A 14,996-nucleotide genomic window follows, 5' to 3' on the forward strand; every position below is an offset into this window, starting at 1 on the left:
TAGGCTTCTTAAAACCTCTTAAACGGAAAGACGCTATGTGATTTTTTCTTCTCAGTTCAGTCTGGTATGAGAACGGTAGCCTTTATCTTCAAAAGCAAAGTGTCTGCAGAAAGTCGAGTATCTTGGGTATTGATCGGTGCCCTCAAATCTTTGGTGTGACTTATTACCATATATGGGCATATGAATTTGTAAGGACAGGCCGAGCCGGTGACCTCATTTCAAGATGTCTGATACCTACGTTCCGGTTAGCGTTGTGAAGCGTCAACGAAATAAACACGGAATACGTTGATACACACCGAAAGCCGGGACTCCACAGATCATGAGGATGTCTTATTTGTGACCTACCGTTTTTGATCACCAGCCCCGAGAGTCAAATGTTAATTTTACACTACGTTTTCACCAGACAGCAAACATCGTATAACGTAAGCTTCGATTTGGTCTGTGTTTGAGATATAAGCTACATGGAGGGGGGGGGGTGTTATCAAATGAATCCTTCGGTTGGTAGGAACACATCTAGCCAATGTTATCTGATGGCGTATGACTTAATAGCAACATTGAATGTTCACCGAGTCACTATATCTTTGCGCATCAAAAAATATGTTGCCTGTTTACGCGCTGTCTGCATCCATTACGCTGGGGACTGGCTACTATGGCACCTTGACAGTCGTGCAGCCAATGAGATAGGCTTTCCAGGGATATGTAGTTGACCTGGGTGGGACAAAGCAAGGCCTAGAACCTTTTGCAATGCGAACTATTGCTACCTGGCTCAGAGAATTGGAAACGTCCCCATGACCACACCTGACACCACTAAAACAGCTACCCATTTCTAGTTGTTAGGTCTATCAATCAATTTGTTTCTGATATTGTTCACATGTTGTGGAAGCCATCTGATGTGTTTCCAGCTCAAGTCATCAATAATTCACTTGGAGTGCTTGTCAATGAAAGATGACTTTAAAAACAGTTATTTTTTGTGTGCTTAATCTTGTGTATTGTGAACTATGTAACTCCAATCTATTTTCTGATAATTTCCTAATAATTTCCCAGGTATCTTCTTTCCAAATATACAAACTTTTTGCACGTCAGAATCATGTAATTACACATTAATAGCAGTTACTTTTGGGGTCTATTTAGGCGGAAATCTACATTTTTTAACTAGGGTTCATCGTCCTTTATAAAATGTGTTGTTTGAACCCTGGATGCTGATTGGTTGATAGCAGGGCGTTATTCGCCATAATTCCGGGATAATACCTATGGACAGTTCCATTTGAATTATCAACGCGCATTCACTGTCCCATAGCCCAGCCAGGCAATTTACAAACTGAATCTCCCCTAAGCATTCAGACAATATTTCCCCATGCTACTTACCCTAGCATTGGTTTGCAACAGTTGGGGTTTGTCTAAACGTTGCGGTCTGCCTCTCCGACCTGCGCAACATGTTTATTTGTTTGTAATCTCTCCACCGTACCATGCATATGAACGTAAGGCAAGGCAAATTTCATTTATCAGGATCATTATAATAGGATATCCAAGGAAATGGCGATAGAAAATAAGAGGGGGAAAAACCAAGTGAAAATACACAGTCATTTCATCTGCTTCATGTGATTGTGTGTTAGCTGTCGCTAGCAAAGGGAGAAGTAGCCTAGCTAGCCTCGATAGCTATCCCATGGACTCGCTAATCATCTGGTTGTTGCCTATTTATAAATTATTGATAAAAATCATTATTTCTTAATTCTGATTTATTTAGTCTCTCCAGTCGTTTGCATTTTACCTGGCTGCTAGCTAGCTTTACTCAGTAAAATAACATGAATGCGATGATTTATTTAGCCATAGTAACTACCGGACCAGACCTGTTTGGCCTAAGAACAGCCCTTAACTAATCAGAAATAAGTGATTAAACAACTGGCTTTCGATAAATGTGTCTCAGTGGCAAGGGACTATATAATCTGGGCCTGGAAGGATGAAATAAAAACAAATTTACTCAGACCTAAAATAACATGAATGAAAACCTGTTGTTAATCTTTTTTTGGGTAACATGTTGGGTGCTGCTGGGTAGCCATTTTAGAAAAGTCAGTAAGGCCATCTGCTGGGTAATCCCTGGATTTAGACCTCGTGACAGACACCTGTCCTTGGTGCTGGGTACTGTAGTCAGACCGCTCTAGCCTGGTGCTGCTGGGTACTGGGCCTAAGAACAGCCTGGTGCTTAAATCGGGAGTCAATGTCATACGATAGTTCCTGCGGGTTCTCATGCAGACTTAGTTGATTAAACATTAGCCTGGTGCTGTCTTAGTCAACCTGTGGGCTTTGGGTACTGATAAATGGTGTCTCAGTGGCCTGTAGCCAGGGATACAGTAGACCTGTAGGGTGCTGCTGGGTAGAGTCAGACCTCCATGGCTTGGCCTGGAGGACCTGTCTAGTTGCTGCTGGGTAGTTGGCCTGTCCTGGGTACTGTAGTCAGACCTGTCTAACAGCTGGGTACCACAGACCTGTGGACTAGGTTTGGTGACTGTAAGACCTAGCCTGGTGCTGCTGGGTACTGTAGTCAGACCTGTGCCTAGCCTGGTGCTGCTGGGTACTGTCAGACCTGCCTAGCCTGGTGCTGCTGGGTACTGTAGTCAGACCTGTCTAGCCTGGTGCTGCTGGGTACTGTAGTCAGACCTGTCCTAGCCTGGTGCTGCTGGGTACTGTAGTCAGACCTGACTGATGGGTAATGTAGTCAGACCTGTCTAGCCTGGTGCTGCTATAGTCAGTCTGGGTACTGTAGTCCTGGTGCTGACCTGTGGACAGACCTGACTAGCCTGGTGCAGTCCCTGGGACAGAGACCTGCTGCTGGGTACTGTAGTCAGACCTGTGGACAGAGAACTAGCCTGGTAATATAGAGTGCTAGCCTGGTGTGGACAGAGACCTAGCCTGTGGACAGAGACCGAGCCTAATGTCTAGCCTGGACCTGCTGCTGGGTACTGTAGACAGTCCCTGTGGACAGAGAACTAGCCTGGTAATATAGACAATCCCAGTGGACAGTCCTAGCCTGGTAATAGACAGTCCCTGTGGACAGAGACCTAGCCTGGTAATATAGGCAGTCCCTGTGGACCCAAGCCTGGTAATATAGACCCCTGTGGACAGAGACCTAGCCTGGTAATATAGACAGTCCCTGTGGACAGAGACCTAGCCTGGTAATAGCCAGGTAATAGACAGTCCCAGTGGACAGAGACCTAGCCTGGTAATATAGACAGTCCCTGTGGACAGAGACCTAGCCTGGTAATATAGCCAGTCCCTGTGGACAGAGACCTACAGCCTGGTAATATAGACTGGAGACCTAGCCTGGTAATATAGCCAGTCCCTGTGGACAGAGACCCCTAGCCTGCTTGGTAATATAGACAGTCCCTGTGGACAGAGACCCCTGTGGACAGCCTGGTAATATATCCATTCCCAGTAGAACACCATGCTTGAGGCCTCCCTGTGGACAAACCATCCAGTCCCTGCAGGGGGAAGCCATGGCCGTCCCTGTGCCTGCCTCCTAGGGCTACCCAACCACTTGAGATGTATAAACCAGCACTATGACCCTAGTCCTTGTCACTAATACCCCAAACCGCCTCCTCCCATCCAGTCCAATCAGTGACAGCTGTACTATAGACACCCTTTCCCACGGTAACCCCTGGCCATTCCGTGCCTGGTAATATAGACAGCTGGGCTGGTGCCAGTCCCTGTGGACAGAGACGTCCCTGTGGACAGAGACCAAGCCTGGTAATATAGCCAGTCCCTGTGGACAGAGACCTAGCCTGGTAATATAGACAGTCCCTGTGGACAGAGACCTAGCCTGGTAATATAGCCAGTCCCTGTGGACAGAGACCTAGCCTGGTAATATAGACAGTCCCTGTGGACAGAGACCTAATATAGACAGTCCCTGTGGACAGAGACCTAGCCTGGTAATCCAGTCCCTGTGGACAAAAAACAGTCCCTGCATTTATTAATTAAATACATTAGCTGGGTTTGTGTGCCAGCAGAGCAGGGCAGCGCATGGGGTAATCAGGCCCTGGAGTGGTCCACTGTCCTCCTCCGCTAATCACTGCCTGTGTGTGTGTGTGTGTGTGTGTGTGTGTGTGTGTGTGTGTGTGTGTGTGTGTGTGTGTCCAGACTGCCCTCAGCCTCCCTGTCCCCCCCGCCTGCATGCCCCTGGCAACTGTTAAGTTTAATTAAAATTTTAATTAATTGGGTTACGGGGTTATTACTGTACTGTATGACTGTATGGGGGATATTACTGTACTGTATGGGGTTATTACTGTTTGGGGTTATTACTGTACTGTACAGGGTTATTACTGTACTGTATGGGGTTATTACTGTATGGGGTTATTACTGTACTGTACAGGGTTATTACTGTACTGTATGGGGTTATTACTGTATGGGGTTATTACTGTACTGTATGGGGTTATTACTGTTTGGGGTTATTACTGTACTGTATGGGGGTTATTACTGTTTGGGGTTATTACTGTACTGTATGGGGGTTATTACTGTTTGGGGTTATTACTGTACAGTATGGGGTTATTACTGTTTGGGGTTATTACTGTACTGTATGGGGGTTATTACTGTTTGGGGTTATTACTGTTTGGGGTTATTACTGTACTGTATGGGGTTATTACTGTTTGGGGTTATTACTGTACTGTATGGGGTTATTACTGTTTGGGGTTATTACTGTACTGTATGGGGGTTATTACTGTATGGGGGTTATTACTGTTTGGGGTTATTACTGTACTGTATGGGGTTATTACTGTTTGGGGTTATTACTGTACTGTATGGGGTTATTACTGTTTGGGGTTATTACTGTACTGTATGGGGTTATTACTGTACTGTATGGGGGTTATTACTGTATGGGGGTTATTACTGTACTGTATGGGGTTATTACTGTATGGGGTTATTACTGTACTGTACAGGGTTATTACTGTATGGGGTTATTACTGTATGGGGTTATTACTGTACTGTATGGGGTTATTACTGTACTGTATGGGGTTATTACTGTATGGGGTTATTACTGTACTGTATGGGGTTATTATTGTATGGGGTTATTACTGTATGGGGGGATATTACTGTACTGTATGGGGTTATTACTGTATGGGGGCTACTACTGTTGACCAGGGTCTATAGGGTAGTGGACTATTGTAGACCAGGGTCTATAGGGTAGTGGACTACTGTTGACCAGGGTCTATAGGGTAGTGGACTACTGTAGATCAGGGTAGTGGACGACTGTTGACCAGGGTCTATAGGGTAGTGGACTACTGTAGACCAGGGTAGTGGACTACTGTTGACCAGGGTAGTGGACTACTGTCTATAGGGTAGTGGACTACTGTTGACCAGAGTCTATAGGGTAGTGGACTACTGTTGACCAGGGTCTATAGGGCAGTGGACTACTGTAGACCAGGGTCTATGGGGTAGTGGACTACTGTTGACCAGGGTCTATAGTGTAGTGGACTACTGTAGACCCGGGTCTATAGGGTAGTGGACTACTGTAGACCAGGGTCTATAGGGTAGTGGACTACTGTTGACCAGGGTCTATAGGGTAGTGGACTACTGTAAACCAGGGTCTATTGGGTAGTGGACTACTGTAAACCAGGGTCTATAGGGTAGTGGACTACTGTAGACCACTAGCCGTTTGGCCAGTGGAGACTAGAGAGTAGCCTGTTGGCTAGTGGAGACTAGTGGGTAGCCTGTTGGCTAGTGGAGACTAGAGGGTAGCCTGTTGGCCAGTGGAGACTAGAGGGTAGCCTGTTGGCCAGTAGAGACTAGAGGGGAGCCTGTTGGCCAGTAGAGACTAGAGAGTAGCCTGTTGGCCAGTTGAGACTAGAGAAACCTGTTGGCCAGTAGAGACTAGAGCGTAACCTGTTGGCCAGTGGAGACTAGAGAGTAGCCGGTTGGCCAGTAGAGACTAGAGTAACCTATTGGCCAGTAGAGGCTAGAGTAGCCTGTTGGCCAGTAGAGACTAGAGGGTAGCCTGTTGGCCAGTAGAGACTAGAGTAGCCTGTTGGCCAGTAGAGACTAGAGAGTGACCTATTGGCCAGTAGAGACTAGAGTAGCCGGTTGGCCAGTAGAGACTAGAGTAACCTATTGGCCAGTAGAGACTAGAGGGTAGCCTGTTGGCCAGTGGAGACTAGAGGGTAGCCTGTTGGCCAGTAGAGACTAGAGGGGAGCCAGTTGGCCGTTGGAGACTAGAGAGTAGCCTGTTGGCCAGTAGAGACTAGAGTAGCCTGTTGGCCAGTAGAGACTAGAGAGTGACCTATTGGCCAGTAGAGACTAGAGTAGCCAGTTGGCCAGTAGAGACTAGAGTAACCTATTGGCCAGTAGAGGCTAGAGTAGCCTGTTGGCCAGTAGAGACTAGAGTAACCTATTGGCCAGTAGAGACTAGAGGGTAGCCTGTTGGCCAGTGGAGATTAGAGGGTAGCCTGTTGGCTAGTAGAGACTAGAGAGTAGCCGGTTGGCCAGTGGAGACTAGAGAGTAGCCGGTTGGCCAGTGGAGATTAGAGGGTAGCCGGTTGGCCAGTGGAGACTAGAGAGTAGCCTGTTGGCCAGTGGAGACTAGAGAGTAGCCTGTTGGCCAGTGGAGACTAGAGAGTAGCCTGTTGGCCAGTGGAGACTAGAGAGTAGCCTGTTGGCCAGTGGAGACTAGAGAGTAGCCGGTTGGCCAGTGGAGATTAGAGGGTAGCCGGTTGGCCAGATAGCCAGTGGAGAGAAAAGATAAGACACACCATATAAAACACACGTCACAGCCCAGGGGGAACCCAACCAAGAATACCTCATACAATAATGGCAGAGCAATTTACCGGCAACTTCATAGAAACAATTGACAAGAGAGAACCCAGTCATCAACGATAGAGGATTTTAAATAATCTGTGTTACCTCCCAGTGGAGGAGTGCAGGGGGGTATGATTGGGTGTCGGGAGGGTTTGTTCATACACAAAAGAAAGGCCTTGAAATGTCAAAAAAGTGCTGTCCGTCTGACACACCTGATGGTTTGATGGTTTGTGTTTCAAAGCTTTGCGACAATGTTGCTTTTACTCCATGCAAATAATGACAGGAGCGGACCCAAAAGATTACAACCACGACCTATCGCCGGTAACACCTCCGATCGACTTAAAAACCCTTTACAACTAAGCACGCTGAAAATAAAAAAGACTTCTGCAGAGTTGCACATACTGTCCAACTGCCATTCCAACCGAGAGCTCCACGCTCCACACAGAGAGCAGCAAGAGCTCTTAATCTCCTCCTTCCTGACTGCTGATGCGCTCTTAAAGTGGCAGCGCGCTCTTAAAGTGGCAGCGCGCTCTTAAAGTGGCAGCACGCTCTTAAAGTGGCAGGGCGCTCTTAAAGTGGCAGCGCACGCTGAAGGTTTCGTGCAGGATTTCGCAACACACACTGAACATTGTTTCAATCTGGTTTAGCCAGGCTAGATGATAAAGACCCACCTTTCCGACCAGTGCCGGTATGTTCATAGAGTTGGTTGCAAAGCCCATGCCGAAGATCATGGAGGACTCTACCCCCAGGAAGGTGGCTACAAGCTGCTCCAACTCCTCATGGATAGCCAGGTTACCTGGACAGAGAAAAGAGAAACAAAAAGAAAATTCATATCCATTTCCTGTCACTGTTTGCTGCTGTTTCAAGTGATCAATCTGATTGCTCTTACAGTCAGTCAGAAAATTAGAAAAAAAGGGTTCTACCTGGCACCCAAAAAGTTTCTACCTGGAACCCAAATGGGTTCTTCAGATGACCCCGTAAGAGAACCCTTTTGGGTTCCAGGTAGAACCTTTTTGGGTTCCAGGTAGAACCTTTTTGGGTTCCAGGTAGAACCCTTTTGGGTTCCAGGTAGAAACTTTTTGGGTTCCAGGTAAAACCCTGGAAACAGAAAAATATTATTCAAAGGGTTTTGATAAGGGGACAGCCAAAGAACCCCTTTTAGCTTCTAAATAATACATTTTATTCCCCCTACGAGTGTAATTCCCTCCTTACTCCTTCCCCTTGGCCCAAGTCCCTAATGTCGAAGGTCCTGGACAAGTGGAAGCACTGTAGTAGTGGAGTTTCTAACATATTGTTTCCACTTTTCGGATCTGCTAACATCTAAGCGTTTTGGGGAGAAGAGGTCGGGAGAGGGGACCGGTGGGTTCGAGCATTATGGTGTTTACCACATGTTCTTGGACCAAGGTGAGTGGCAGTTCAATAAAATGAAAAATAATAAAAAATAATTTGTTCATTCAAATGCAGAGGATGATCCCGTCTAATATCTATGAAATGTGGTCCATGCAGGGAGATTAACAGATTTATAGCTCCTCAAATATATGTGTCTGCCGCAGGTTTTGGACCAACTGATTGGCAGTTCACTAATGTCCAGTTCATTCCTGCATACAATTCTGTAGACAATTACAGGGCCTTCAGACAGTATTCATACCGTGTGACTTATTACACATTTTGTGTTACAGCCTGAATTCAAAATGGATTAAAAAATATATATATATATAAATCCACCCATCTACACATATTTCCCAAAATAAAACATTTAAAAAAATGTTAAAACATTTGTTGGAAATAAAAAATGAAAATCTGATTTACATAAGTATTCACACACAAGTCAATACATGTTAGAATTACCTTCGGCAGCAATTACAGCTGTGAGTCTTTCTGGTAAGTCTTTAAGAGCTTTGCACAGCTGGATTCTACAAAATTTGTACTTTATTCTTTAAAAAGTTCTTAAAGATCTGTCAAGTTGGTTGTTGATCATGTTAACCATTTTTCAATTCTTGCCATAGATTTTCATGCCGATTTAAGTCAAAACTGTAACTAGGCCACTCAGGAACATTCAATGTTTTCTTGGTAAGCAACTCCAGTGTAGATTTGGCCTTGTGTTTTAGGTTATTGTCCTGCTGAAAGGTGAATTCATCTCCCAGTGTCTGGTGGAAAGCAGACTGAACCAGGTTTTCCTCTAGGATTTTGCCTGTGCTTAGCTCTATTCCGTTTCTTTTTTATCCAAAACCTCTCTAGTCCTTGCCGATGACAAGTATACCCATAACATTATGCAGTCACCACCATGCTTGAAAATATGAAGAGTGGTACTAAATTATGTGTTGGATTGCCGCCAAAATAACACTTTGTATTCCGGACAAAGTAAATTTTCCCCCATTTTTTTGTGAATTTTTTACTTTAGTGAATTCTGCGAACAGCATGCATGTTTTGGAATAACTTCCTTCTTTTCACTCTGTCATTTGGATTGTATTGTGGAGTAACTACACTGTTGTTGATCCCTCCTCAGTTTTTTCCTATTAAACTCTAACTGTTTTAAAAAGTCACTATTGGCCTCATGTTGAAGTCCTTGAGTGGTTACCTTCCTCTCTGTCAACTGAGTTAGGAAGGACACCTGTATCTTTGTAGTAACTGGGTGTATTGATACATCATTCAAAGTGTAATTAATAACTTCACCATGCTCAAATGGATATTACATTTCTGCTTTTAACTTCTTGGATATAGGGGGCGCTATTTAAATTTTTGGATGAAAAACATTCCCATTTTAAACAAAATATTTTGTCACAAAAAGATGCTCGACTATGCATATAATTGACAGCTTTGGAAAGAAAACACTCTGGCGTTTCCAAAACTGCAAAGATATTGTCTGAGTGCCACAGAACTGATGTTACAGGAAAAAACCCAGATAAAAATCCAATCAGGAAGTGCCGCATTTTTTGAAACCACCTCATGACTCCTTATATGGCTGTGAAGGAGCTCGGAGTCAGCTTACGTTTTCCATGTTTTCCCCAAGGTGTCTGCAGCATTGTGACGTATTTGTAGGCATATCATTGGAAGATTGACCATAAGAGACTACATCTACCAGGTGGTCGCTTGGTGTCCTCCGTCGCAATTATTGCGTAATCTCCAGCTGCAGTATTTTTCCGTTTGCTTCTGATGAGAAGCCAAGTGCCACCACTGATAGATTATAAAATAGATATGTGAAAAACACCTTGAGGATTGATTCTAAACAATCATGTTTCTGTCGATATTATGGAGCTAATTTTGAAAAAAGTTTGGCGTTGTAAGTGACTGCATTTTCCGGTCTTTTTCTTAGCCAAACGTGATGAACAAAACCAGCTTTTCCTTCACTCTGCGGTGACTCATCCCAAACTATCTCAATTTGGTTGAGGTTGGGGGATTCCCCCGAATTGAGATGGTTTGGGATGAGTCGGACAACAGAGTGAAGAAAAAGCAGCCAACAATTGCTCAGCATATGTGGGAACTCCTTCAAGACTGTTGGAAAAGCATTGGTCAGTGAGGTGACCAACACCAAGAACTCATCTGTGGAGATGGGAGAACTTTTCAGAAGGAGAACCATCTCTGAAGAACTCCACCAATCAGGCCTTTATGGTAGAGTAGCCAGACGGAAGCCACTCCTCGGTAAAAGGCACATGACCGCCCAGCTTGGAGTTTGCCAAAAGGCACCTAAAGGACTGTGTGAAACAAGGTTCTCTGGTCTGATGAAACCAAGATTGAATTCTTTGGCCTGCATGCCAAGCGTCATGTCTGGAGGAAACTTGGTACCATCGCTATGGTGATGGCAGCATCATGCTGTGGGGATGTTTTTCAGGGACTGGGAGACTAGTCAGGATCGAGGGAAAGATGTACATAGAAAACCCTTGACAGAAACCTGCTCCAGAGCGCTCAGGAACTCAGACTGGGGCAAAGGTCCACCATCCAACAGGACAATGACCATAAGCATACAGCCATGACAACGCAGGCGTGGCTTTGGGACAAGTCTCTGAATGTCTTTGAGTGGCCCAGCCAGAGCCTGGACTTGAACCCGAATGAGCATCTCTGCAGAGACCTAAAAATAGCTGTGCAGCAACGCTCCCCATCCAACCTGACAGAGCTTGAGAGGATCTGCAGGGAAGAATGGGAGAAACTCCCCAAATACAGCTGTGTCAAGCTTGCAGCGTCATACCCAAGAAGACTTAAGGCTATAATTATGGGGCATTGTGATGTCATTATGGGGTCTTGTGATGTCATTATGGGGTCTTGTGATGTCATTATGGGGTCTTGTGATGTCATTATGGGGTCTTGCGATGTCATTATGGGGTCTTGTGATGTCATTATGGGGTCTTGTGATGTCATTATGGGGTCTTGTGATGTCATTATGGGGTCTTGTGATGTCATTATGGGGTCTTGCGATGTCATTATGGGGTATTGCGATGTCATTATGGGGTATTGCGATGTCATTATGGGGTCTTGCGATGTCATTATGGGGTATTGCGATGTCATTATGGGGTATTGTGATGTCATTATGGGGTCTTGCAATGTCATTATGGGGTATTGCGATGTCATTATGGGGTATTGCAATGTCATTATGGGGTATTGCGATGTCATTATGGGGTATTGTGATGTCATTATGGGGTATTGTGATGTCATTATGGGGTATTGTGATGTCATTATGGGGTCTTGTGATGTCATTATGGGGTATTGTGATGTCATTATGGGGTATTGTGATGTCATTATGAGGTATTGTGATGTCATTATGGGGTATTGTGATGTCATTATGGGGTATTGTGATGTCATTATGGGGTATTGTGATATCATTATGGGGTATTGTGATGCCATTATGGGGTATTGTGATGTCATTATGGGGTTTGTGATGTCATTATGGGGTGATGTCATTATGGGGTATTGTGATGTCATTATGGGGTATTGTGATGTCATTATGGGGTATTGTGATGTCATTATGGGGTATTGTGATGTCATTATGGGGTCTTGTGATGTCATTATGGGGTATTGTGATGTCATTATGGGGCATTGTGTGTAGATTAATGAGGGGGACAAAGCTATTGAATCCATTTCAGAATAAGGCTGTAACGTAACAAAATGTGGGAAATGTCAACGGGTCTGAATTCTTTCCGAAAGCCCTGTATGGGATGATCAGATGATGATATTTTGTTCTTTCACACCGAGGCATGGTGATTATGGAAGGGGAGATTGTTGGAAAGATAGTTCAAATATAGCCTAATAGTTACTCATTCGCAATGGATGTTAAAAATATATTTAAAAAATACAGACTTCATTGATTTGTGATGTGAAGAAAAACTACTGAGAAGGTCAGCTTATTAGTCCTGGTCAAGGTGAGTTAAAACAATCAGAAATCGAACATCCCCAAAATGGACACTCCTACATTTTCCGTGCAGCAGTTAGGTTACTTCTATGAGTACTCAAACGCTCCCTGAACATTTAACAGGACAGGGAAACCAGATCCATGCTCATTGCACACATGGAGAACTCCAAAAAACACAACTATGATTCTGAAATAAACCAGAAAACGTGTTTCTCACAAGTGTGGCAGGTTGTGAACTCAACAAACAACGTTTTCACTCGGAGAATTAGAAACGGTAAGTGAATGTAGGCCTAATTAGTAATACATTGCATTAACAGAAAGTAATGTAACCAAATGACGGGGATTAAAAGTACAATTACTGCTGGTGACATATGTAAAGGTGAATTGATCAAAATAAACAATCAAAGGGCAAACAATTCACACAATGAAAGCATGTGTTCTGGAGAGCTGAGAGCATGTGTTCTGGAGAGCTGAGAGCATGCGTTCTGGAGAGCTGAGAGCATGCGTTCTGGAGAGCTGAGTGCATGCGTTCTGGAGAGCTGAGTGCATGCGTTCTGAGAGCTGAGTGCATGCGTTCTGGAGAGCTGAGAGCATGTGTTCTGGAGAGCTGAGTGCATGCGTTCTGGAGAGCTGAGAGCATGTGTTCTGGAGAACTGAGAGCATGTGTTCTGGAGAGCTGAGAGCACGTGTTCTGGAGAGCTGAAAGCATGTGTTCTGGAGAGCTGAGAGCATGTGTTCTGGAGAGATGAGAGCACGTGTTCTGGAGAGCTGAGAGCACGTGTTCTGGAGAGCTGAGAGCATGTGTTCTGGAGAGCTTAGAGCACGTGTTCTGGAGAGCTGAGAGCACGTGTTCTGGAGAGCTGAGAACATGTGTTCTGGAGAGCTGAGAGCATGTGTTCTGGAGAGCTGAGAGCATGTGTTCTGGAGAGCTGAGAGCACGTGTTCTGGAGAGCTGAGAGCACGTGTTCTGGAGAGCTGAGAGCATGCGTTCTGGAGAGCTGAGAGCATGTGTTCTGGAGAGCTGAGAACATGTGTTCTGGAGAGCTGAGAACATGTGTTCTGGAGAGCTGAGAGCATGCGTTCTGGAGAGCTGAGAGCATGTGTTCTGGAGAGCTGAGAGCACGTGTTCTGGAGAACCAATAAGCCATCTTCGCCACACAACCCTACCACTTCTTCTTGTCTGAACATTTAAATTATACTCTTCACAAATACTTTAGATGCTGTTCACCGGCAGCCGCAACTCAATAGTCAGCTAGGCCTTTTGCCAAGACTTCCTCATATACCACGTCTCTCCTGCTCTACTGGTTTTCTTCCCCTGTCAACTTTCTTTCATTGTCCAGAAGCCAAAACCACAACCTTAGTCATATTAGCAACGCATCATAGGTATCTCCTTTCCCCGTTTTAACAAGGTAGAACAGCTGAATCGTTAAGAACACGCCTCTGTCCATTTCAACCGTTTCAACAGCATGCCAACTGAAATCAATTGGCCTCTACCTTATCCCAGAATGAGCACGAGTTACCAATTCCTTATACTGTATATAATTGTGTTTTATACTTATTGCACATTTTTTTTATAAAAACACAGACTAGACAGCTAGTACTGACAACGACAGCTAGTATAACAGTCTGACAACAATGCTGCTAGTGGTACGTTGTATTATAAAACACAGACTAGACAGCTAGTATAACAGGCTGACAACAATGCAGCTAGTGGTACGTTGTATTATAAAACACAGACTAGACAGCTAGTATAACAGGCTGACAACAATGCTGCTAGTGGTACGTTGTATTATAAAACACAGACTAGACAGCTAGTATAACAGGCTGACAACAATGCTGCTAGTGGTACGTTGTATTATAAAACACAGACTAGACAGCTAGTATAACAGGCTGACAACAATGCTGCTAGTGGTACGTTGTATTATAAAACACAGACTAGACAGCTAGTATAACAGGCTGACTACAATGCTGCTAGTGGTACGTTGTATTATAAAACACAGACTAGACAGCTAGTATAACAGGCTGACTACAATGCTGCTAGTGGTACGTTGTATTATAAAACACAGACTAGACAGCTAGTATAACAGGCTGACAACAATGCTGCTAGTGGTACGTTGTATTATAAAACACAGACTAGACAGCTAGTATAACAGGCTGACTACAATGCTGCTAGTGGTACGTTGTATTATAAAACACAGACTAGACAGCTAGTATAACAGGCTGACTACAATGCTGCTAGTGGTACGTTGTATTATAAAACACAGACTAGACAGCTAGTATAACAGGCTGACAACAATGCTGCTAGTGGTACGTTGTATTATAAAACACAGACTAGACAGCTAGTATAACAGGCTGACAACAATGCTGCTAGTGCTACGTGGTACCGTAATGCCGCACACCACAAATTTTGCTTTACATTTTCCAGAATCAATGTTCATTGATACTCCTGTTTTAGTAGTGTCTGCTTTTGGCAAAATGTAAGTAGTTGAGACATAAAACATAAACAGGTTAATGTCTCCTCTATCACAGTACAATAATGTCTCAATGTGTTTCAGTGTCCATATGAACCATTCTGTTAGACCAAACCTCAAATCGCTTTCTTGTTTTTGTTTTGAGTGGCAGTAGGGAGGGGCTTGGTGTATAAGTGGGAAGCTGAGCACAGCCCACAGTCCTTCGGCACGGCCTGCGGTAGTTACTTAAGGCCTACAAGCGGACAAACACGAAAATGTATATAAAAACCCAATTCTTGTGATGGAATATCACGCTAAAACATACATTCAAATTAATTCTATATATCGCCCACCACTAGCACCACGTCGTGTGTATATCAACATAATGCATCGAAGCAGCACTGCACCCTCTTCATTCCCATTCAGCG

The 14,996-nt window shown here is 44.4% G+C and overlaps 1 protein-coding gene across 1 annotated transcript in view; it reads right to left on the reverse strand.

Moving 5' to 3' along the window:
- Nucleotides 1–14,996, reverse strand: part of sptlc3 (serine palmitoyltransferase, long chain base subunit 3) — a 105,132-nt gene that overhangs the window by 61,384 nt on the left and 28,752 nt on the right. Inside the window, exons 6-7 of the mRNA XM_064993580.1 lie at nt 12,542–13,016; nt 7,449–7,661 (exon numbers count right to left, since the gene is read on the reverse strand). Coding sequence (XP_064849652.1) covers nt 7,449–7,661; nt 12,542–13,016 — 688 coding nt within the window. The remainder of the gene's footprint in view (nt 1–7,448; nt 7,662–12,541; nt 13,017–14,996) is intronic.

This window comes from Oncorhynchus masou, chromosome 18 (assembly GCF_036934945.1).
Source record: "Oncorhynchus masou masou isolate Uvic2021 chromosome 18, UVic_Omas_1.1, whole genome shotgun sequence".
NCBI lineage: Eukaryota > Metazoa > Chordata > Actinopteri > Salmoniformes > Salmonidae > Oncorhynchus > Oncorhynchus masou.